This window comes from Macaca nemestrina, chromosome 15 (genome assembly GCF_043159975.1).
Source record: "Macaca nemestrina isolate mMacNem1 chromosome 15, mMacNem.hap1, whole genome shotgun sequence".
NCBI classification, from domain to species: Eukaryota; Metazoa; Chordata; class Mammalia; order Primates; family Cercopithecidae; genus Macaca; species Macaca nemestrina.
The window spans coordinates 22,358,224-22,372,307 of NC_092139.1; the positions used below are offsets into that span (position 1 = coordinate 22,358,224).

At 38.2% G+C, this 14,084-nt stretch overlaps 1 protein-coding gene across 17 annotated transcripts in view; it reads left to right on the plus strand.

Annotated features, from left to right (window-relative positions):
* LOC105496374 (protein tyrosine phosphatase receptor type T) overlaps positions 1-14,084 on the plus strand; it is a 1,121,698-nt gene that overhangs the window by 734,582 nt on the left and 373,032 nt on the right. For all 17 annotated transcript variants that reach the window (XR_011613330.1, XM_071079282.1, XM_071079290.1 and 14 more), the window contains exon 9: positions 11,289-11,398. Coding sequence is in view for 16 of the 17 variants with exons in the window: in XM_071079282.1 (XP_070935383.1) it covers positions 11,289-11,398 (110 nt within the window). In the remaining variant the exon portion in view is untranslated. The remainder of the gene's footprint in view (positions 1-11,288; positions 11,399-14,084) is intronic.

A 14,084-nucleotide genomic window follows, 5' to 3' on the forward strand; every position in this document is an offset into this window, starting at 1 on the left:
CAAGAATTTTTCCTTATGTTTTGCTTACTGCTGCTTCCCAAGCACTTAGAAAAACAGTGCCAGGTAGACAAATAAGGACACAATAAATACATTATTGAATGAATTAATTCTGAGTCCTCAGAGAAAAAATAGATTTTAAGATTATTTACCATAGAAATCAGAAGAACATCGTAGAAAGCTCAGTAAGCTATGAGAAGATATAGCTTCTATGATTAGCAATATAACATCATTCGGATAGAACAGATTGGGGTACGGAAATTACAGGAAATAGCAATAATCTTAATTGTCTCTACGAAAAATCAAATTAGTGATCTCCAGGCTACCCTAGAGCTGTTCTCAGAGAATGCAATGGGGCCAGGGGGAGGATCAGACATATATAGTATTCTTTGTGCCAGACACCTAGCTAAGCACTTTGTGTATATTAACATATTGAATCCCCAGGACAACCTATATAGTAGGTAGTATTTTTATCCTCATTTTAAAGTAAGGAAAGTGAGACACAGAGATGTTAAGCAGCTTGGCCAAGGTAATACAGTAGTGGGAACAGGACAAAAACCCAGGCAGTGTGGCTCCAACCTGTGATCATTGTTTAATTCCACAATACTGCCTTTTAGGTCTCAGTGATGAAAATAAGAGTTTTGATTAGAAATGCCAATCTGATCACCGTTCTTAAACTACTGTCCTAAAGAAATACAGAGAAAAACACCTTTGTACCTGCCCTGAGAACTCTAAGAGGATGCCCTGACTGCTCCTGAAAGAATTAATGCAGGACATCGTGGGGGAGGGAGTCCTAAATGGGAAAGAGATGACTTTGCAGAGACTGCCTAGACAGAAAACCCCTTAGGGAATTGGAGGAAAGGACTTCCAAGTCTATCGGCATAAGTACCTCCAACTTTAACCAACCAATGCTAAAAACGGGAGTGGGCCTTGGAGCTGGTGGATGGGAGTGGGGAATGGAGAGAGGTCAGTGCCCTGGTCATCTTTATTTATTTGCTAGTCCATTATGCAGAGAACAAGAGCTCCCCCTCTAAGCCTACATTCAGGGCATATGGCAAATAAGAAAAGAGGGCTTCAATGGAAGGATCTCATTGTAGAGAAACAATTACAGGAAGGAGCAGTGTCTGTGGTAACCAACTTCAGGCTGCCCCCTCAAAACACCTAAAATGCCATCTTGCCATGGGGAATCTTCCTGCTGCCTAATATTTCCCTTCCTTACCTGCCCCTCATACCACTGCCTCACAGGTCAGACAGACCCCTTATCCAGCCAAGTAATGCATGAATATATCTAAATTCTTTCCTTTCCCTGTGAGTTGGAAATATTTAAAATAAGGACTTACATGGTAAGCAGCAGAATGACCCATTAAACCAGACCGTCATACACCGCTTCTTAGAAGGTTGCATGCGGAAAGGTTACTGGACAGATTTCTAAAAATGCTTTCCTTCTTATTAAAAATAACAAATCTTATAGTGCAAAGCAAATACCCCCTAACAATTGAAGCAAGGAACAATATTTTTAAAAACAAAACAAAAAGACTACTACACATGCTTAGTAAGAATATCTGAATAAATCCTGGGATAGAACATGTTCATGGAATGGAAGTTAACATTGTGAAGGTAGTAGTTCTCCCAGACTGGCCTTCGTAAAAGAGTTTAGCACTATTTACTGTTCTTATTTATTTGATGATAAACTCTATTGTGTTTAGGGACGTGTGCTTAAGGAGTGAAAACGGTAAGAAAAGCAAGGTCAGGAAATGAAGTTCAGTACTGAAAAATTAATGAGATGTTTGTTTTATGCATTTGTTTTTATTTCACAGTAACCAAGATAAACGATGATAGTGTATATAATCTTATACCAATAAATGTAAAATTTAGGTGATATGGCAAAATATTAATGAACAAACTTGAGTCAAGGAAAAACAATTCTGTATAGTTTTACAACAAATAAAGAAATAGAATCAGTAATTTAAACTTTTACAACAAAGTACACATCAGTCCTGGGTGACTTTACAAGTGCAATCAGTCAAACATTCAAGGAGTTTGTAATCCCAATCTTACACACTTCATGAGAGAGGGAAAAGAAGAAGCACTTCCCCCTTCAATTTATGACAAGACTGTAACCTTGATATTAAAAGCAGAAAAGCTTATGAGAAAAAATATATGCAAATACCTAAACAAAATATTAGCAAACAATCCAAAACTGTGTAAATATGCAAAGAATAGTTTAAGAAATTAGTGTTAGTCTAACTTTAGTAAATCTGTTTGTGTAATTTACTACAGTAACATACTAAGAGATGAGAAACACATATCATCATTGTAGTAGATACAGAAAAAGCATCAGTTAATTCTCAGCGTGATTTAAAAAGTAAAATATTCTTGTATGCCTGGAATAAAAATGACTCCCTCAACCTGATAAAGATAACAAAAAAACCTATAAACACCATACTCAAAGATGAAACAATATCATCATTATCTTTGAAATTGGAGATAGACATATCATCATTTCTATTAAAGACTGTATTGGTGGCTATCGTTGAAGATAATAAAATAAAAGATTGGAAAAGAGCAAAACTATTATTAACTACAGATGCTAGAATTATCTCTACATAGATAACCCAAAGAAATCTGCAAACAAATTATTAGAATTAATATAAGAATATAGCATGTTTGCCATGACATTAATGTTAAAAAGTCAATTCCATTTCTATTAACCTAACAAGTGTGTGGTATTTTCTTAAAGACATTATTTACAATTGCAATAAAAATGTAAGATATTTAGTAATACATTTAACATAGGTTTTCAAGATGCACATATAAATGTATAAAGCACTGATTAAGGAAAGCCTAAATAAAAGATATGCCATGTTCATGGATCAGAAAACTTATTATTATAAAGACATGACATTATCTCCCAATTGATCTATAATACATACAACTAAAATTCAAAAATCAAAGTTCTTTGTTTTTTTTTTTGAGACAGAGTCTTGCTCTGTCACCCAGGCTGGAGTGCACTGGCCAGATCTCCGCTCACTGCAAGCTCCGCCTCCCAGGTTCACGCCATTCTCCTGCCTCAGCCTCCCAAGTAGCTGGGACTACAGGCGCCCGCCACCACGCCCGGCTAATTTTTTGTATTTTTAGTAGAGACGGGGTTTCACCGTGTTAGCCAGGATGGTCTTGATCTCCTAACCTCGTGATCCACCCACCTTCGCCTCCCAAAGTGCTGGGATTACAGGCGTGAGTCACTGCGCCCAGCCAAATCAAACATTTTTTGAAAAGGTACAAGCTAGTCCTAAAATGTTTATGTAAGGAGAAAAGGTAAGAGTACCCAAGACAGTCTTGAACATGAAGTACGAAGTAGTAGACTTTACCAGATAACAAGACTTACACTTTATTGTTAATTAAGATGTGATATTGATACAGGGAAAGTCTAATAGAAACACTTGAATATAATAGAGAGAACATAGAAGTAGACCCATGCATATGTGGAAATGTGACTGAAGTTAAAGTTATCAGGCAGATCAATTGAGGAATTAAAAATATTTTTTGAATCTCCCTAGGATAAAGAGAAAGAATTAAAATTGGATTCTTGCCTCATGTTATACATAGTAACACAATTGTAAATGAGTTGAGGACATTTTATTAAAGGAATAACTCTTAAATGTCAATGAAAATTTAGAAAAATATTCTTATGACTTCAGGATAGAGAAAGTGTTTCTTGACTAAAACTCTTGTATGGGTTTATTCAGAAGCAGACCCTGAGACAAATGGAAGTAGTTTATTTAGGAGATGGTCTCAGGACACACTCATAAGAAAGAGGGAAAGTGAGATGGGAAAGTGAGACAGGAAAGGGAAGAAAGTTCATACAAAATATATTAACAAAAAAATTACCATGTGAATGACTGAGTTCTAGAACAGTGCTATTCCACGTGTGGTCCAAGGACCAGCACTGACTCATTGACCCTTTCTAATCCATAACAAGACAAGCACAGAATGGGAAAGTATTTAAAAAGAAGCTTACTATTTTTCTTTTTTGCTTTTTCTTTTCTCTTCTTTCCTTTTTTTTTTTTTTTTTTTTTTTGAGACAGAGTCACTCTGTCACCCCAACTGGAGTACAGTGGTTTTATCTTGGCTCACTGCAATTCACTGCAAGCTCCGCCTCCCAGATTCACGCCATTTGCCTGCCTGGGCCTCCCCGAGTAGTTGGGACCACAGACGCCTGCCACCACGCCCGGCTAATTTTTTTGTAGTTTTAGTAGAGACAGGGTTTCACCGTGTTAGCCAGGATGGTCTCAATCTCCTGACCTCGTGATCCGCCCACCTGGGCCTCCCAAAGTGCTGGGATTACAGGCTTTTTTGCTTTTTCAGTTTCACTTTTACTTTAAAATTTTACTTCCCTAGTAATTTATTTTCATTGTATTTTATGATAGCATAAGTCCATGGTAGATTTGGAATTATCATTGTCATCATCACAATGGTTTCAGTGTTTGAAATAGTTTAAGAAGTGCTAGTAAAACATGTCTCAGAGTTACCCAACCAAGTAGTAAGGAAACTGGGATGTTCATCCATCACTTTCCTGTCTTTCATTGCTTTAAGGATGTTTTCAGGGCATTAACTCTCTGGCACTTCTTGCTTTCTCTATGTGGAGAACAAGTTGGCTCCCACAGCATTTAGGTAAATTAGTATTTTGCAGTAAGCATTATTCAGTGGGATATAGGCAGGCCATCAACAGTGTCTGTTACTAAATTTGTCTTTCTCTCTCTTTCTCCCATACAAAAACTAAAATCTGATCAATTTGAGTACATTAAAATTAAGAACTGATCCATATTCAAAGGTAACATAAAGAGAAACACAAGACACAAAAGAAGTTTTTCAGTAACACATATAGCCAATAAAATGATCAGTATCAAACATATACAGTGAATCTTTACAGATCAACAGGAAAAGGACAGTAATGTCCAACAAACATTAAAAGATGCTAGTAAATAGGTAAAAGCATATAAAACCTTAGTGAAGTATCGTTTTATACTTACCAGATGGTCTAGAATTTTAAAAACTGATAATACCAAATGTTAATAAAGATGTGGAGAAGTAGTAACTCTCAGAACATTGCTTGGGGCAGTGCTACCACCACTTTGGAAAACAGTTTGGCATTACCCTGTAAAAACAAAGACAGATATGCCCTTGGGTCATAGGAATAGACCCCCTATTCCTAAGTGTACCTTAGTAAAATCTTGACATATGTTCAACCAAATATACAAAAATATTCTAACAAATTATATTCTAAGAAAGCCCCACCTAGATACAACTCTAAAGTTCATATGCTATAGAATGGTGGAATAAATAAGAATATATTCATAAAATGGAGATGAATTAAATACAACTATGTGCATCAAAATAGATGAGTCTCAAAATGATGATGAGTGACAAATGCAAATCATATAATAGAAAACACTCAATCCACATAGATTTAAAAGAAACCAAGAAAAACTAAATGATATATTGTCTTGGGATATATGTATATATTTAGAACTCCAAATAAAAATAAAGAGAATGATTAAGAGAAAATTCAGGCCGAGTTCAGTGGCTCACACCTGTAATCTCAGCATTTTGGGAGGCCAACACAGGCAGGTTACCTGAGGTCAAGAGTTCAAGACCATCCTAGTTAACATGGTGAAACCCCATCTGTTCTAAAAATACAAAAATTAGCCAGGCGTGGTAGCAGGTGCCTGTAGTCCCAGCTACTTGGGAGGCTGAGACAGGAGAATCACCTGAACCCAGGAGGCGGAGGTTGCATTGAGCCAAGATCGCACCATTGCACTCCAGTCTGGCCAACAAGAGTGAAACTCTGTCTGAAAAAAAAGAAAAGAAAAATCAGGATAGTATCTGTAGTACCTGTTTTTATTTATTTATATATTTACTGATGGGGAAGGAAAAAGGAGACAATAGTGATGGCCATAAAAAGTGCTTCGATAGTACAGTAGTGTTTTATTTCTTAGAACAGATAGTGGGCACATATGTATTTAATAATTATTCTTAAACTATTCATACATTATTATGTATACTTTTTAATGTAATGCAAAATACTATAAAAGAAACTTTTTAATATAATACAAAAACAATGTGAACAATAATAAAGTCCTAGAAATACAATTTGTAAGAAATAAAAGAAAAACATTTTTAACTGAGGGGCATAAAAAGAAGCATTAATACATGAAGATTTATATGGTTTACTGGATAGAAGGACTCATGTTACAAAGTGATACTCTCTGCTTCCCAAAAAAGAGAAAAAAAGTGCAACTGCAGTAAAATTTTTGATGAAATATAATTAAAATTTTATAAAATTATTCCTCAATTCTTCTGGAAGAATACATGGGTAGGGATACCTCAGAAAACTCTGCAAAAGAAGAATAATAAAAAGACTTGTTCTACCAAGTATCAAAACATGTCACCTTAATGCAACAGAGAAATACTGTCACAGTAAAAGCTACAACTCAGTGAAATAGAACAGAAAACCAAACAACATATGCTAGAATATAAAGTAATTTAATATGGTGGTAAGATGGCATTTTAAATCACCGGGGAAAGTTTTGACTGGTCAATTAATTGTCCTTTACAATTGATAAAATTGTAAGGAATTCTAGTTAGATTTCTACCATGTATAATATACACAGTAATTTCAGAAATATTAAAGTGTCAGGTATAAAAAGAAAAAGATGGGAATAAGCCAGAAAATAAATAAATTATAAAACAACTATTCATCTGTCCTTTCCATTCATCTGATCTGGTGTGAAAAAGAGAATTTTCTCCAATTTGGAAAGACCAAGATCTATTAGCTTGAGTTTTATGCTCACAGTCTTCATCAGATAGACCCTTCTTATCGTCCATCAAACAGACCCTCCTCAGTTTCCACCAGATAGACCCTCGGGTAAATGAATAGAATTTTCATCTCTCTATTCTGCTTACTTTCCACTCTCCATGATTAAAGCTTCTCCTCTCTTTCCAAATTCTTGATGCAATTTGTCCCCCACTACACTTTTGGTAGATGGCTTCACCCCACTTCTCAAGAAAACAGAGCCATTCGGACACTTCAGTTCCTCCCTACAAAGCATTAGCACATTTCCGTCCTCTCCTCTTCTCTCACAAAACGAGAGAACCCTCCTTTCAACCCACCCCTGCTCTTGCTTTCAGGACCCTACCACTGTCAGTTATCTCCTCTCTCTTTCTCACTCTTCTCCTTCTTTCTTCTATTTTGAATTTTTTTTTTTTTTTTTTTTTTTTTGAGATGGACTCTCATTCTGTCACCAGGCTGGAGTGCAGTGGCATGATCTTAGCTTAGTGCAACCTCTGCCTCCCGGGTTCAAGGAATTCTCCTGCCTCAGCCTCCAGAGTAGCTGGGACTATAGGCACGTGCCACCATACCCAGCTAATTTTTGTATTTTTAGTAGAGACGGGGTTTCACCATGTTGGCCAGGATGGTCTCAATCTCTTGACCTCGTGATCTGCCCACACTGGCCTCTCAAAGTTGTGGGATGACAGGCATGAGCCACCGTGGCTGGCCTCTATTTTGAATTTTTTCTCTTGGTTGCTTTAATCATAACCTCTCTTATCTTTAAGAGAATCATGATTTTGGCTCCATATGTCATTCCTGTTATGTTTTGAATTCCCCTCCTTTTCACAGCCAGTATTGTTTACTTGCCTCACCTCACCTTCCCCTCTCCTCTCAACCCTCTTCAGGATGACCTGTGATGCCAACATTCTCCCTTAAATTACTCTTGCTTGGCTCATGAGTCACCTTGAGGACAGTAGGTTCAATGGGCAAGTTTAAAACCACATCTTACTTGACTACTCAGCCATATTTGTGACTGCTGACCGATACCTTCTTGAGCCTCTTTCCTTCCTGGGATGCTGCAATGACAGCTCACCTTCCTGGTTTTCTGGTTGCCTCTCTGAACACTGACTCCCAGTTTCTCCATTCGTTTTCCTCCTAATTTTTAATCCTGGAGTTCTTTTTCACTTAGTCTTAGACCTATTTTTTTTTCTCTCTGCTCTATACTCTTGCCATCTATTCCCTGCCCACGGTTTCCATTTCCAAACATTGGCCCCAGTCTTCCCATATCCAACTGCTACTCAACATTGCCACTTGGATGTTCTATGTATACCTGAAATAAAGTATGACAAAAACTGAGCTCACCAGCTTCCTCTCCAAAATTGGTCATCCTTTAAGGCTCCCTCTCTATAAACAGCATTCTGATCCCCCAGTTGTATAAAACAAAAGGGTTACAGTTCTCCATGACACATCCCTTCCATCCTTCACTCTTATCTATCACCATCAAGTCATGTTAGTTTAGCATCCCCAAATCTTCTGCACAGTCCATTGATCTTCCACATTGCCATCCTCTGAGTCCAAATCTCCTATACAATCTATTTCTCTTCTACACTACTGTCATTCCAGTCCAAGTTACAATTCTTTCTCCCGGGGATGACAAAGACAGCCTCCTAACTGATTTTTCTCCTTCCACCCTTAACCTCACAAAGCTATCCACCACACTACAACACCTCCTCCCCATTTTGCCCTGGTGACTCTGTTTATCCAGCAACTCTAATCTGTGTGCCATTTAATATCCTAACTTGCCATTCTAGGTTTTTCCCTGCTTTTAATAATTCTCCTAGTACCATATCCCTTTATGTCAGAGTCCTGATTTAAAAAAAATGTAATGAATTAATTTTGAGTATAATCATTTAATGTCTGTCTCTCTTTCCAGAATACGAGCTTTATCATGGATAGAGCTCACCTCTATTTTGTTGTTATTGGTGCATCTCTACTGTCCATCACTGTACCTTGATCATATTAAATACATAATAAATATTTCTGGAAAGGAAGGGTGGATAAGGGAAAATAATAGGATACCTGACTAATTAAAAGCTTCTGCATACATAAACGATTTTAAAAGCCAACAAAAAACTGGCAAAAATATATTTGCAACCTATGCAAGAAAGCTTATGTCCTTAAAATGAAATTACAATCACAAGCCCGTAAGACAAAGATGAGCAGAAATGAAGAGCCATACCGGAAAATGAGCACAAGGTATAGATAATTTGTTCATAAAAGAAGCAATGTAAATGGCTCATTAAACTAAAAACAAAATCTGTACTCTCCAGTATTCTAAAAAAGATACACATACACATGCACTTAATTTTTTAAATAGTCAGTGTTGGCAAGAACAGACATAGTCTTCTGCTGGGGAGTCCAGAATGGTACAAACTTTCTGAAAGGCATCTGGTAATATATGTCAAAAGCCTTAAAAATAAAATAGTTCATTTACTTTGGCCCAGTAAGTTGATTTCCGAAGCGTTAATCTTAACGGCTATCTGCAGAGTTGCATACAGACTTACCTATAAGCATGCTCATTCCAGCATTGCTCAAAGTCATGAAAAATTCAAACCAACTTTAATGCCCAATAATAAAGGATCAGTGACCATAAAGGGGCAACGCCCTCTCTAAGCAGCCATTAAAATGTATGACCCTAGAGAACACCCTTTTTTTTTAAGTCTGCAATTTCTTTAGTGATAAAATAAGGTCACAATGCAATATGCACAGTAGGAGTTAACGTTTTTAAAAAAATAATATATATATATATATGAATAGGCATATCTTTTTTTAAATAAAATTTTATATGCGTAAAAAGATTGGAAAATATCTTTGAACATTTGAATTATGAGTAATTTTGTTTTTTTCTTTTTCTAAACTTTTTATATATTCTTAATATTCAACAAATTCTGTGTATCATGTCCATAATGAGCAAAACTGAACATATTTTAATTTAACAAAGGAGAACTGATTGCAACATATGGCCAAGGCTATATGTAGAGAGGCGTAGCATGATGATTAAGAGTATATGCTTTAAAACTCACAGACAGGTGTTTAGCTCCCTCTTTACAACTTAAGAGCCATATGACCTTCAGCAAGTTATTCCATTTTCTCTGCCTCAGTTCTCTTATTGACGCAAAGGAGATAATACTTACTGGGCAGAGCTGTTCTGTCGCTTCAGTGAAATAATGTAGGTAAAATTCAAGTCCAAGTGTAAGTGCTTAGTGAAAGTACCTGCTTTTATAATGCCAAAATATAAATAGATCTGGTAACAATTTACTGAAATTCATTATTTCTAAGGGGTTATGGCAGAAAGTTTGGGGAATAATTTGTTTTCTGGCTCACCATCTTCCAGACTGTTGTAAGAATAGTGAAATCCAGCAGGAGGATGCTGGCAGGAAGGCTGACTGGCTTACAGAAGGAGCCCCAGGAACGGTTGCACTCATTAGGGCAAAATGCTGGCATAGGTCATTCATTCACCTATTCATTCAACCAACAAACAGTTATTATGCATCTACTTCATGCCAGGCATTGGGACTCAACAGCAAGTCAAGCTAGCTGCCTTCTTGGAGCAAGGCGTGCTTCTTCTAATTGGATTGGGGTTTCAAGCCATATAGTTCATGTTGGATTCAGGAATTAGTCAGGAAACTGACGAAGCACTTCCTAAAGTTAGAGAAAACTTGGCAGAGTAAAGAAAATGATGCTTGGTAAGATGACGGGAAGCTCACTTTGCATTTCTCAAATACAAATCCTAAAGCAAGCTTGTCCAACCAGCGGGCCCTGGGCTGCGTGCAGCCCAGAATGGCTTTGAATGTGGCCCAATACAAATCCATAAACTTTCTTACAACGTTCTGAGATTTTTTTTGTAATTTCTTTTTTTTTTTTTTTTTTTTTTAGCTCATGAGCTATTGTTAGTGTTAGTGTATTTTATGTGTGGCGCACAACAATTCTTCTTCTTCCAGTGTGGCCCAGGGAAGCCAAAAGATTAGACACCCCTGAAGCAAAGACCTCCTTTCAGATTTCCACCTCTGGCAGAACTGGAAACTGCTCATGTCCTTTCTACCCTTATCAGGTTCAGTTCATAGACCGACTTGCTCAGTCTGCTGATGAAAAGCCTGATCAGCCTTCTGAAAATGGGTCAGCAAACTATGGCCTATGGGTCAAATCCAGCCCATGCCTGTTTTCATAAATAAAGTTTTATTGGAACACCACTGTACCCATTCATTTATGGATTATCTATAGCCATTTTTGTGCTAAAATGACAGAGTTGAGTAGTTACAATAGAGAATGTACAGCCCATCAGACCTAAAATATTTACTGTCTGGTTCTTTATAGAAACTTTGTCAACCCCTGTTCTAGGTTAGTGGGGCTAGAGAAATGATGTGGAAGGTGACGTCAAGTTCATAACTTTTCCATTCTGTAGTTCCAGGAGCTGTTCCTCTAGAATCCATCCAAGGGGGGCCCTTTGAGGAGAAGATCTACATCCAGTGGAAACCTCCCAATGAGACCAATGGGGTCATCACGCTCTATGAGGTAAGGAGGTCCCTTGTGCTGCATCCATTGGCTTAGCTTTATTCAAGTCACTTCAGCCTGACATTGGTGAATACCCATTCCACTGAAGGTATAAAGGTGAGTAAGATGTGACTTGTAAAAAGGTTTCTGACAGTACAGTGGGGGCTGGGCGCGGTGGCTCACTCCTGTAATCCCAGCACTTTGGGAAGCCGAGGCAGGTGGATCACCTGAGGTTGGGAGTTCAAGACCAGCCTGACCAACATGGAGAAACCCCGTCTCTACTAAAAATACAAAGCAGGCATGGTGGTGCATGCCTGTAATCCCAGCTACTCAGGAGGCTGAGGCAGGAGAATCGCTTGAACCCAGGAGGCGGAGGTTGCGGTGAGCTGAGATCGTGCCATTGCACTCCAGCCTGGGCAAAAAGAGTGAAACTCCATCTCAAAAAAATAAATAAATAAATAAATAAAAGAAGACAGTACAATGGGGTGCAAACATAATGGCACACAGTGGAACTGTCTTGGTAGCCCCGAGGACAAAGAAATTTGTACATGCCATGCATTGAAATGACAGTGGTGATGACTGACCTCATCCACAAAGGAGCCAAAACCCAGGGAGTCAGATTGTTCTTATGTAGAAGAGAAGGCCCAGGCCTGCCAAACAGTAGTGAAAGTTCATCTGGGAAACTGCAATACCCACATGATGCTCACTCTACGAACATCGGTCCCTTTGCTTTGAAAAGAATCCCAATGTTATTCTCTGCAGCAGGAACACAGGATGCTTGAGATTTAAAATGCTCTGTGTCCAAGGCATATTTTGTCATCCAGGTGATGGCGTCCAAAGCCCCCTTTCCAAGCATCAGCAGGACCTTACCGTATCAGAGATGAACCAGAACCTACTCAGGCAGGAATGTACCCATCAAGCCAACACAATGTGCCTTCCAGAAAAGTTGCATAAATAAGACAAACTGTATGAATGTTTATTGCAAAACAAAACAAAAAAAATCTCCAACAAAGGTGATATAGCTAAGATTCAAGTACTGGGATGTGAGTAAGATTGAGTCTTCTTCCATCCCTTGTGTTCTTACACATCATAAGATTGCGATACTAGATCAAATGGAAACCCATAGCAATGCAGAGGGAAGGGCATGGATATCAAAGCTGGAATGATGTAGCCTAGTGTCCTAGTAGCTCCACCTTCTCCTGAGTTACCTTTGGTAGCGTCCTCCTCTCTTTAAGCCTCATTTTTCTCATCTGTAAAATAAAGGTGGTAATTACTTCTTCAGGGTTTCCCTAGGGAGTCTGACGAGGGGGAAACACACAAGCATCCCAGACCAAAACATGTACCACAGGACAATGAAGAGACTTAAGCCAGTGAGTGCTCATGCAGAAGCATGCATGTATAGGGAGTGGGCTTGGGGGAAGAATATTGCTGCCATAAGGAAAGGTGAGCTCTGGGGAGAAAAGTCAAGGAGTATTTGATGAAGGAAAAGTACTCAAGATTAATCTAACAGACCCATAACTTCTCTAGAGAGTCGTAGATGGTCCTGAGAACTCTCTGAGGGAGATTATCCAACATGTACAAGGTGCTTAAGAAAACACCTTATCTCACTAAAAGTAGCATTCCTCAGGAGAGCTAACATCTTCCTCTTAGAAATTGCAGGGAGCTTGGTGCAGCTCTCAGGATTACCACATGGAAGGTGGAAACAAACATCCATCCCCACCACTTATGAGCTTTCTCAGGCCACACACTTGAGAGAAGCTTTCTTCCTGGGGAGTACCCTAAGAGGAGGGCAGGTACTCATACCTATACACCTTACCTAGTACGTTTTCAAAACCCCTTTGGGAAAGACAGGGACTGGAAAATTAACTGAAACAAAATCCAATCACTTCAAATCTACATGCTATTCTTTGTAAAGCAGAGACCACAGTCACACACACACACACACACACACACACACACATACACAGACACATACACAGACACATACACACACACACACACACACACACACACACACATACACAGACACATACACAGACACATACACACACACACACACACACACACACACACACACACACACACACACATATTTAAATGAAATGAAGATCTGTTGTGCCTGGCAAGCTTTTCTTTGTAAAGCAGAAGGAAAGGACCCTTGATTTAGGAAGTTAAGTTACTTGGTACTGTTATGTAAAAGATGCTCTGTGCCAGATGTTGAAGACTTTTGGAATTCACAGGCCAGTAGCATTTAAAAAGGTCTGGGGGGGGTAACCTAGGGTACTTTAACATCTCTTATTTACATCGTTTTATAAAAGACATAATTCCAAAAATATAAAAGGATATAATTTCAGAATAAAAGTCCATCCTTCAAATTGAATAAATTTATGATGTTTTACCAACTCATGACAGTCACATTAATTTTTCTAATTTTGCATTGGATTGATGGCAACTTTGTCATGGAAAAGCCCTGGTCCTTGTACATACCTGCATTTGGAAACCACTAGTGTAGGGTGATGCTGCAGATGGAGTCATATCTCTACACAGATTATTCCTTGAGAGTAATATACTTTCTCCTCTAGTAGGGTGATGCATTAGACTGGATCCTTGAGAGCAATATACATTTTCCTCTAATAGGATGATGCATTAGACTGGATTAGAAATATCATGATTAAAATTCCATGATAAGAAGAAAGAGGGAGAGCAA